Source organism: Myotis brandtii, unplaced genomic scaffold, assembly GCF_000412655.1.
Source record: "Myotis brandtii unplaced genomic scaffold, ASM41265v1 scaffold7736, whole genome shotgun sequence".
NCBI lineage: Eukaryota > Metazoa > Chordata > Mammalia > Chiroptera > Vespertilionidae > Myotis > Myotis brandtii.
Window position 1 is genome coordinate 10,684 of NW_005371099.1, and position 11,545 is coordinate 22,228.

The 11,545-nt window shown below is 43.4% G+C and overlaps 1 protein-coding gene across 1 annotated transcript in view; it reads left to right on the forward strand.

Moving 5' to 3' along the window:
* The window catches only part of LOC106724239 (zinc finger protein 530-like), a 20,178-nt gene extending 9,034 nt beyond the window's left edge, over positions 1–11,144 (forward strand). The window contains exon 2 of the mRNA XM_014530775.1: positions 10,920–11,144. Coding sequence (XP_014386261.1) covers positions 10,920–11,098 — 179 coding nt within the window. The 3' untranslated portion in view covers positions 11,099–11,144. The remainder of the gene's footprint in view (positions 1–10,919) is intronic.
* Positions 11,145–11,545: the final 401 nt, after the last annotated feature.

Sequence of the window (11,545 nt, forward strand, 5' to 3'; positions counted from 1 at the left end):
TTTTTAAGTTAATTTATTATTCTTACCAATAGGAGGACAGTGCAGCATCTAAGACATGTGTTTGAGTTTCACTCCTTCCTCAATGACTCAAGTGATTTCTTTGCCATATAGAACCATTGGTTTTCAATTCTAGATAGAAAATTGCTTTTCTCAACTTTTATCCTATGGACAATTAATAGCCACTCATCCCATACACTTATAAGTTTAATCTGCATTATTAACATTCTCCACCAGTGTTCTTTAAGTCTAAACATATAATAACACATTAAGTGAAGTCTAGGTGTGTAGTATTTCTCAATTTCCCTGGTGTAAATACTCTCATCATCACCAGGTTCAAACTGCCAAAAAATGATGACATGGAACATAGACAAGCTTACTGATACAGTAGCAATGAAAATGCTCAAGAAAATTTATAATGAAACAACTGAATTATTGGGAAGTGGCAAGTATTAAACATTTTTAAAAGTTTGATATAGTGTAATCAATTTAAAGCACACATTTTAACAATATATATTAAAATAGTTTTTTATTGATTTCAGAGAAGAAGGGAGAGAGATGGAAACATCAGTGATGAGAGATAACCATTGATCAGCTGCCTCTTGCATGCTCCTATACTGTGTATCAAGCCTGCAGTCCTGGCTTATGCTCTGATCAGAATCTAACCTTGACTTCTTGGTTCATAGGTTGTACTCAACCACTGAGTAATATTAGCCAGGCTAAAAGAAACACTTTTATGTTTCCATACATGCCTGTCTCCCTGAAACCAAATCCTCCCCTTTTCAGTGCTTTCTAATTGGCATATGATATTACTGCTGCAAGGATATAATCTACCTTTGTAATAGCTTATTACAAATATGTCCATGTAAAGAAAACATGATGAAACTTCATGAATCCTAGTCTAGCCTTCTATCACTATTTGTTGTCATGCTGGTTCTGGTATCTATCTATTCTCAGATACATTAGTAATTTTTCTTAAAACCCCTGATAAGTTTGGCCCTGGCCAGAGAGCTCAATTGGTTAAAGCATCTCAATAAGGCCCAGGTTGCAGGTTCCATCCTCAGTCAGGGCCCATGTAAGAATCAGGCAATGAATGTATAAAATTAGTGGAACAACAAATGGGTGTTTTCTCTCTCTCCCTATTCTTCTGTCTCTAATCAATATATTTGTGTGTTTTTTTCACCAAACGAGTCAACACATGTGAACACCATCACAGACCAGGGATCCTGTGGTGAACCAGCCATAAGGGTTCTCATGAGGGCCGAGTACACAGTGAGGGAGAGGACAGGAGGGGAGGGGCCCCTGCTGTCAGTGTGGAGGGTAGGAAACTGGGACTGAGATGCACAGTCACCCACAAGTAATTATGACATCTGTGCTCCCTGAGACTAAAACCTAAGGGGCTGGGAAAAGCTCTGGGCCTGGACATGGGCCTTGTGGTCTCAGCACCTTCCAGACAGGGGTTTAGACTGGGCTATTTTGGATTCAGTAGTTGAGGATCCCAGATCCCTTCCAGGTATTCTAGAGAAGCTCCTGATACTTGAGGCCATCAGATCAGTTTACCTACCTCGGAGCCGCCTGCACACACCCCTAAGCCCCACAAGAATTGTTTGAATCTCTCTACTTTTGCATTTCTGGGTAATTTTCCATTTTCATTTAATTAAAAATACCACCACCCAACCAGTCCTGGAGGTAGCATGGATTCTTCAGGAAATGGTGCTGTGTTTTTTTAATGGCGATGAGGAGGGTAAAAGGCTAATTCCAATGTAACCCTGATATTGGGGGTTGTGGGGAGGGGAGTAGGCTAGCAATCTGAATCCATGCCAGCAAGCCCAGTGTACATTCTTGATACCTATAATTAAGTCACTACCTCTTTCCCAGAAACTGGGCTTGCAGAACTGCTTACAGAGGCCCTAAAACTGTGAATAGTGCACTGCCCAGGAGGATGGGTTATTAATGCTGATGCCAGGCCAGACCATCAGATATGGACTGGAGACCCCCAACACCTGGGGACCTTCTTGCAAAGCCCACTAAAAGGACCTGAAGCATAATCCATATTGGTGGGACAGAGACCCCAGAAAGATAAAAAAGAGAAGCCCCCTGCATGTTACTTTACTCAGATTGACAAGTTATTCCGCTGAGTCCGCCGGTGTATTGAACACTGTAACTCCTTTTCTCTAAAACCATTGCTTGGTTTTTCTTTGGTCTTCTGCAGCAGTGAGACCATTCTGCAATCCAAGCATTTCCGGAAGAAAAGGCTTGGTCTCAACATGATACCACATTGGTGGGATGCATTACAAATGGTCTTCACCTGCCATAAGTTTGGCCTTGTGCAGAGCCGACCCTTGCACCTGAAGTGAAGTGATGGAGCCTGTACTCTGAGGGACAATATACTATGGGGTGTGAAGTTGAGGGGGCAGAGAGGTTGGTCCCTGGGACAGGATTGGTTAAAGGGTTTCCTGCCAGCCTATGGGGGAGGATACATTGTGTGTGTGTCCTGTGGCATTGTCTGGGTTGCCCCAATTGTTTGTTTCCATGTGTATCTTTGTGTGTGTGTGTGTGTGTGTGTGTGTGTGTGTGTGTGTGTGTGTGTGTTCCCCTCAAGGTATTGCCTATGTCTACAATGTGGGTCTGTGAGTCTGGACCTAAGTCCAGCACCTGAGTGCCCAGCAGAGACTGGGGGTGTTCTCTACCTACATGTTTCTATGCTCGTGTTATCTGTATGTTTCTCTCTGAGTCTGTGCACCCCGACCACAGGCAAGTGCATAGTCAATCTCTGGAGAGGTGATATAGATGACTATCTGTTTTTCTTCTCCACCATCAGTTGAGCCCCTTATTCTCCTGCTCATCCAGGCATCTGGTGTCCCTCTGGAGGTCCCATCTCAGGTATGAATTAAGCACAGGGCCAGTTCATAGAACCTCAGGCTGTAGCAAGGTGGGGAATTGGGGAAGACTGTGATGACAGAAAGGAGGTGTAGAGTGTGGATTGGAAATGTTTGTGGAAGACTCTGTGCCTTCTTGGAGTAGCTGGATGATCCAGGATCCTTGGAAAGGAATGTGAAGATGGGTGCATGTGGGGGAAAGCTGAGGGGAAGACTTCTAGGCTCCTAAGTCCCCACTAATAATGAGGAACTGGACATCCCTGGACAAGGTGTCCCTTGCCCATGTGAAATCTAGGCTGACAGCTAATAGAGGAAGGAGTCTGGGTCTATTCAGAGCATCACTCCTGGACCTCTGGGTTCTAGTCATCTACAGAGGGAGCATGGCCACAAGGGACACTGTGGCCTGGAGGGAGAATTAGGCTCTACTCACTCCAGTGCCTAAAGTTATATTGGAATCCCTCAGAAACAGCTTCTACTAGGGTAAGTTAATTTTTATCATTCAAAGTCTAACCTAAGTTACAAAAATGAAGATATGACTGTATTCAGAAACCATCAGATTTTAGTGCTTAAATGAAAGCAAGGAGAGGATCATGACAATGACACTAACTATGTGGCTTGTTGGGGTCTTTTTGAGATCAACGATATTGATTCTATTAGCCTCTCAGGTAAAAGAAGACAGATATCGATTTCATTCAAATGATTCTGATAACTGTTCTAGAGAGAGTGCTCTGGATTTAATGCTATGTTCTTGAAAATTCAATACCTTAATTATTATTATTTTCTTCTTTAATCCTCAGCTGAGGATATGTTTATTGATTTTAGAGAAAGTGGAAGTAGAAAGAGTGAGAGAGAAATAAGTAATCATTGATGGGAGAGGAACATGGATCAGTTGCCTCCTATACATGCCTCAACCAGGGATCAAATCCACAATCTTTGTGTGTGTGGTGGTGGGGGGGGGTGTGTTATGAGATTATTCTCCAACCCACTGTGCCACCTCTTCAAGACAGCACCTCAATTCTTAATATATCCTTCAAAACAGTGTGTTAGTATGACTCAGCATTAAGGGGAGTGTTGCTTTTGCATGTTTCAGCGCTGGTTGTACGTGTATATTTGCTGCCCATTTGGGTGTTCCTGATTGTATCTGTGTGTGTTTTTATTTTCTTTGTGTCAGTCTTCTGTGTCCATGTATGTCTCTTCGTGTGTGCCTGTGTGTGTCCACTGTGTGTGTTGGTGTGCCTTGTGACATTGTCTTGCTGGCCCCGTGTATTTTTATCTGTGTGTTTGTGTGTGTTCCTCTCAAAGTGATGTCCAAGTCTGTAGTCAGGGTCTGTGTGAGCTTGGCCACAAGCCCTCCATCTGAGAACCCGTCTTTCCTGGGGGTGTTCTGTACCTGTGCATTTGTGTGCTTATGGTGTATGTACGTTCCCTGTGAGATTGTGTATGTGCACCCCAACAACAGGCAAATGCATAGGCAATCTCCAAAGAGGTGATTTAGAGGATAATATGTTCTTTTTCCCTGCTCCCCAGGCTGAGCCCCTTCTCTTCCAAGCCTCTGTTATACCCCTTTGGATCCCATCTCAGGTTCATGGATGGATGATGTGAAGGGTCATAGAACTGCAGGCTGAGGGAAGTTGGAGAATTGGTGAAGACTCTGATGGCAGAAAGGTGGAATAGAGTGTGGAGGCACTGTTTTGAGAGGACTCTAAGCCTTTGAGGAGGAGCTGGCAGATCTGGCATCCCTGGAAAGGAATAAGTGGATGGGTAAATATAGGGGAAAGCTGAAGGTGAAGAATCCTAGGACCCTAGTCCTCCCCCCCCCCCATAGGAATGAGGACCTGGATACCCCTGGAGAGGGCTGGGATAGTCAGGTGGTACTCCAGGTCCATGAAGAGAAGGTCAATCCCTTGCCCATGTGTTAGCTATGCTGACACCTAATAAGGAAGGTGCCTGGGGTTGCTCAGAGCATCACTTTCTGTACTCTGGGCTCTCATCATTTACTGGGTGAACTTCGACACCCAGGAATATTAGGATGAGGAGGAAAAATTAGGTCTAGTGCTCTCTCTAGTGGGAATGGAGAGAACTATGGAGCGACCACATTTAGCACAGTTTCAGGCACAAATGAATGGGAACCTAGGACCAACATTGATTTTAATGTCAGCATTTTTATATTCAGCCTCACCTGATGGAGCCCTCACCTGAGCAAAGCAAAACATAAAGAGACTTGGGACCGAGTAGTGACTGATGTTAATTTCAAAGAACATGGATGCTGGAATGCTTGCAATCCTGTACCCTTCTTAATCAACATTCTCAACATGTCGACCATAGTGGCGAACTGAGGCAACCAGGGATTTATCAAAGGTTACACTCAGAAGTGGGCTCTGAGTTCGTGGCCAATGACTTCTGACCAAATTCCTTTTGTTGAAGTTTGCTCCTTTGAATCTAGACAGTGGTGGTCTGGGGCAGCTCTGGGACAAAGTGCACCTGGATAAGGAGAAAGTGAACCATTTGAACTAATGTCCACTGTCATTTCCTACCAATCCTCATTGCTCTTCTTTGCCCCTACACAGCCCCAAAAGAGGCTGGCCCCATGTAGTCACATGAATGTGGCCATCAAGTATGTCAGACTTCCCTCCTGACCACCTGAATTTGCTGCAACCCTGTGATATGCTTGATCAATGAAATGTGCTCAGAGTGAAGCCTGTCACTGCTAACAGAAGATTCTGGGAGCACTGAGACTCGCCACCCTCTCTGTACATCTTATCCAAGAGGTATCTACATGGTAGCTTCTTTTTATACAAGTCCCAGCAGAACCAGGGAGAACTTGTGGCATGAACAAGAAAGATGCCTTATCTACACTAGTTAAAGAGAAACATGCAAATTGGTGTCACTCCACTATGCCCACCAGCCAATCAGATGAGTATGCAAGTTAACCAAAAAATATGGCAGTTAACTTGCATATGCAGGTGCGGAGCAAAGACTGAAGACAACGTAGAAGGAAGCCAAGTGCTGCAAAAGAAAGCAAAGCTGTGGAGAAGCAAGTAGGGCAGCGGAGCCAGGAGGGAAGCCCTATTCTTGCAGGAATCTTCCTGCAACGGGCCTCTTGTTTAATATAAGCCAATAAATCTTTGGGCCTGTTTGTAATCCACAATAACATCTAGAAAATCCTAATGGTTATGTGTAGAGAGTGTCTTGGAAGGCACATGAGCTGATTGTCGGCTGAGTCCAGTGGTGTGGGCAGAGCCACATCCTGGAAACATACCTTGCCTGAGGCAGGTATGTTGTCAGCTTGACCTTTTAGCTCAGGTGCCAGGGGATATGGTTCATTATCTAAGTTCAGCCAGGTGCCTGGAACTGACCCAGTTATCTGGGCTCAGCCAGGAGTGACAATTACAAAGAAGCCACAAGAGTGAAGAATTGCAGCTTGACCTTTAACCATTATTTCACATAATTTCCTTTGTCTTAAACTAGTAAAATTCCCTGGTATCATGCTCTATATAATAAATGCGATGCTCTAGCTCTGGTTCACTGTCTCTCTGTCCAAGGGCAGCATCCCACCTGGCCCCAGCTTTACTGAAAGTCTTTCAGTCTGACTCTTTTTTTTTTCTGTTCTCATTCCCCAGCTGCCCCTACTCAGGACTAGTCTGATCTCAAGCCATGCTGGTCAAGGTCAAGATAGGAAACTTATATCTGGTTCCCAGAACTGGGACCCAAGGACAGGGAAACTCTCAAAAGTCAGGCAAGGGTCCTAGCCATTTTGGCTCAGTGAATAGAACATCAGTCTGCAGACTGAACGGTCCCATGTTCGATTCAGGCCAAGGTTACATGCCTGGGTTACGGGCTCGATCCCCAGTGGGGGGTGTATAGGAGGCAGCTGATCAGTGATTCTCTCTCATCATTGATGTTTCTATCCTCCCTTCCTCTCTAAAATCAATAAAGAAATATATATATATATTTTAAAGTCAGGCTAGGGACAGCTCCAAGAAGTGCACAGTGCAACAAATTCAAGAAGTAAGGTAAGGAGTGGATTACCGTATTAGCTGGGTGTATAACATGAGAAATTCAGGGTCTCAGGAAAGAGATCTCTACTCTCAGATGCTTAAAACTATGCTCAGAGCTTGATGATGCTCTATTAAGTGTAGTCAAATTCTTGATTTCTTAAGTTTTGCTAATGAAACTTGCCCTTGGTTTCCTGAAGAGGGAACTATCAACTTTCAAACCTGGGGAAGGATTGGAAAGCAGTCGCATGACTGATACACAGCAGAAGGTCCAGAGAAGATTCCTATTCCCACATTCACATTATGGTCTCTAATTTGTGATTGCCTTGATCCAGCACAGGAGAGTTAAAGAATGTCTAAGCAGGGTGTGGCCACGGCTTTGCAGCCTACAGTGGAGTGGTGGGAATCTTTAAAAACACCACTTCTCCCCTCTGTGCCACCGCCTCCTCCTCTGCCTGCAGCTCCTGCAACCTCAGTCAAAAGCCCGCCTGATAAAGATTTACCTCCTAAATATGAGCAGGAGCTAGAGTTTGAGGCGAGTGGGACAATCATCACTGTGATCTGGACAACTCAGATGATGAGAAAGGTTTTACTCGCAGTCGCCCAGCCTTTATGGCTGGATGCAGGCATTCGGCCAAAAGTGAAAGACTTCAGTTTTCACTTTGCTAGAGGTTCAAGCTACTTCTAGTGGGCTGAACCTCATAGAAGGTATTGAAGGAATTTTCCAGCAGCTGCCAAGAATTCTTCTTTCTCTCCCTCCCAGGCCACCAGAAACTCTTGGCTGGTGGGATTTCAGTCTTTATTATAACTGTAATTTGCTTTTCTCTGATTTATGATTTTGCTGTGCTGCGTTAAAATTTTAAAATTCTAAGATTAATTTGAAAGTGTAAAATTTATTAAGATTGCAACCCAGGGAAGTTTAAACAAAGGCCAGCTAATTCCAAGCCTGCCCGTGATGTATAAACCCACACAGGCCATCCCTGGATTGGAATGGAGGTGGTAGGTGTGTCCTCCCAGCGTTTTCTCTACAATTCAAAGTGTACTGTGGAATTATTAAAATGTAACAATTTATTAGCCAAATTAGAAAGGATTAATTCTGTGGTCCGGACTAAATCTTTAATGCTAAAACCAGTTAAGTTTTAATAATCTTTAAATTAGTTATATTTGACAGCTTTTCTGAATGTAATATTTCAAGAATTTAACTGAGAGACAGATTTGTGCCCTGAGGTGACAAAAATCTACTCTCTTTCTAAAGGAAATATTTTTGAACTAAATTAGACCAATACAATATACTTGAAATTACATAAGGAAGTAAGCTATGCAGGCTAGGTTGTGTTATGGGTTCACTCAGCGAGATAGACCACCGACTCAGAATTTAAATTTAAGAGCCTTTATTAAGCTGGCCAGCTGACTACAGTTACAGCACCCTGCCGAAGCAGAGGCTGAACTGCAGCGATGACTACAGGAGTTACATTTTATTATTAAATTCTGTGGAGGCCCAGAGAAAAATGTGTCTTTCAAATTCTGGGCCCCCAATATGGAGGAAACTCTCTTTATTTATACTTTTTCCAGGCCTTTGTCTCCCAAATTTGGAATGAGACTTCCGGACCTTCTGAGAAAGAAGGCCTGCATGCTGGGAAGGGGCTATGAGACCATATCTCAAGGCCTGGCCTGATGTCAGTACCTTCCTATCTATGTGTTTTAGGAACAGACAGCACAGCGTGCCCCGTCTGGCCGAAATGCCAGATATGCAGCCCAGCACAGTTGGACAATAAGATTAATGCCTCCATGAGAATGGGCAGTTCTTGCCCAGGGGCATATGACTCCCAGCCAGATAGTGTGTCCTTTCCTTGAACAGACAGGGCAATCATGGTAATTGGTCAAGAAAATGCTTTAGGTAATAATTGGCTTTAAAATCTCAAAATTGTTAAGACATAATAGGTGTAACTAAAATGAAGAATTTGGATAAAACCATTTCAGTAATAATTATAAATATGTTAATAATGAAAGTCAAGAGGAGAATGACTGTGCTCTCTGTTAGAGGAACAGGCTAGTTGCCCTTCTCCCTGTAAACATAGGAAGGCCTAAAAAGGACCAAAGGCAGCTCTATCCAGTTTGGCTCAGTGGATAGAGCTTCGGTTTGTGGACTCAAGGGTCGCAGGTTCGATTCCGGCCAAGGGCAGGTACCTTGGTTGCAGGCACATCCCCAGTAGGGAGTGTGCAGGAGGCAGCTGATCATCTCATCAATGATTCTAACTCTCTATCCCTCTCCCTCTCTGTAAAAAAAAAAAAAAATCAATAAAAATATATTTTAAAAAAGAAAAGGAACAAGGGCAGACAAAAACAAAAAAATAAAATCCCTTGTCCTGCCTTCCCCTCCTTATGCAACAATGGGAGGGGATAGGTGGAGAGGAGAACCTAAGGGATCAGCCAAGATAGAGATTTACAATCTCAGCCTCCTCTGCAGGCTCTAACCAGCCCTTTGGCCACTGCGCCACCAGAAACCAGCTTTTCTAGGCTGTGAAAGAAGTTGGAGCCACAGCAGTAACCTTAGCATGTTACCTCTAAGGAAAGTCTGGCAGTTTTAAATCCAAGCGGGTACAGGCATGGGACTGGGCTGTGATATCTGCTCCCTCCTCCCCCTGCCTTTTCTCCAGCCTCATATACCTATATGTAATTTTCCAAAGTCTTGGATAACTTAAAGACTTTGGAGCATTGCTGGGTTAAATAATAAACATCTAAATATTTTTAAATAACATAAAATGCTGAAACATTGATTGCTAGACAATTTTTAATTTACCTGCTCTTAGCTTTTATTACAAAAGGTCTCTTGTACTTTGTTGAAGTTACATTTTCTTGAAAGTAAGAGTACATTTAAAATGTGTTCATAAATGTCAATCTAAGAAAATTTGACTGTTTACTTTTTGGTGATCATTGAAAAAGTAAGGTTTTTGCATTTTGCCTCCCTAAATAGAGGGCAAATAGCTTATGTTAAAGTACAGAGGAAGATTTATAGCAGAAATCCAATTAGTGTCATTTACTGTCCACACCCAAGGACAAATGAAGTTAGAAAATAAGCCTTATTTTGGTTAATTCTTCTCTAGTAAAATAATTATATTAATCAGGTATTTAATAAATAAAAAAGATCATCATTTAATCATGGGAATTGAAGTTTACTAGCCTATGTTCCTGTCTAATACATTTTAATATATAATCTTTTGGTAAAATCAAGTTTGACAATCCTTCAACGGTTTGAATTTTAAGAAACTTTCTCGATCTAAAATTGACTTTAGATCATCCAAATAGGCTCTGAAATACCTTAAATGTTTGTTTTCTCTCTCGTAAAGGAAAATGCAAAGCATGTAATTAACCACTGCCTAGCGCTTTTCCAGTCATGGGATGGCCCCTACAAATATAAACAGATTAATGGACCTGCCTATACCAGCTCCTCCGTTCAGCAGTTTTGCAAGCAATACCAAATAATACATGAGACAGGAATTCCCTATAATCCTCAGGGACAGGCAATTGTAGAAAGAGCCAATCAAACCTTAAAGACTCAGTTACAAAAACAAAAAGGGGGAGATGGGTATTATCCTACTCCACAGAATAAGTTAAATCATGCTCTTGACACTTCAAATTTTTTATTTTTTTATTTTAAATATATTTTATTGATTTTTTTTACAGAGAGGAAGGGAGAGGGATAGAGAGTTAGAAACATCGATGAGAGAGAAACATCGATCAGCTGCCTCTTGCACACCCCCTACTGGGGATGTGCCCGCAACCAAGGTACATGCCCTTGACCAGAATAGAACCTGGGACCCTTGAGTACGCAGGCTGACGCTCTATCCACTGAGCCAAACCAGTTAGGGCAACACTTTAAATTTTTAAAATTGTGACAATGAGGGTCGCACAGCAGCAGAGAGGCATCAAGCTCCTGGTGCCATGGCATCTGCTGGTATGGCATGATGGAAGGATTTACAAACAGGGCAGTGAAGAGGGCCAGATACAGTAATGATGTGGGGAAGAGACCATGTTAGTGTCTTCCCAGAAGCACTTCTAACCCCATCTGGGTGCCAAAGCGAGCGGTGCGTTACGGCCATGGACCTGGGAGAACAGCTCATCCCGACGTTCAAGAAGCTAAAGATCACGCCTGTGGTGATGATGCCAGCTCAGCCACTGACCCCGATGAAGGAGGAGATCAGAAGGCAGGTGACCAAGGCCACCTGAGAAGCTAGTGTCCCCACATGGGGTCAACTGAAGAAGCTGACCATCGATGCTCGGCAAGTGGTGAAAGAACAGGGGGTTCAGGTAACCCCCTCCACCCTTTTTGTTGCTATGATGGCCCTTGTCAGCTGCCAGGTAAGTATGGCTGCAGCAGAAACTTACTGGACATGTTTCAGACCCCCCTGTGGTCAGTCCAGCCACCTGGACCAGGGAATCAGTACCAGTGTCTACTAACAACACCAATATGGTCGGGGGTAGCTCCGACAAGCACATAACTCCTTCTTCCCATGGTAATTATAATGGCTTTAGTCGGGAGCTCCCTATTGGTTTATCTAAAAAGGGGACTTCAGGATGTTTGCAGCTTGGCCAAGAAAAAAAGACGTCCTGTGTAGGCTCAGACATTGCTCACATTACAGGCCCCTGGGATGTGGGAAAATATATTCAGAGAGT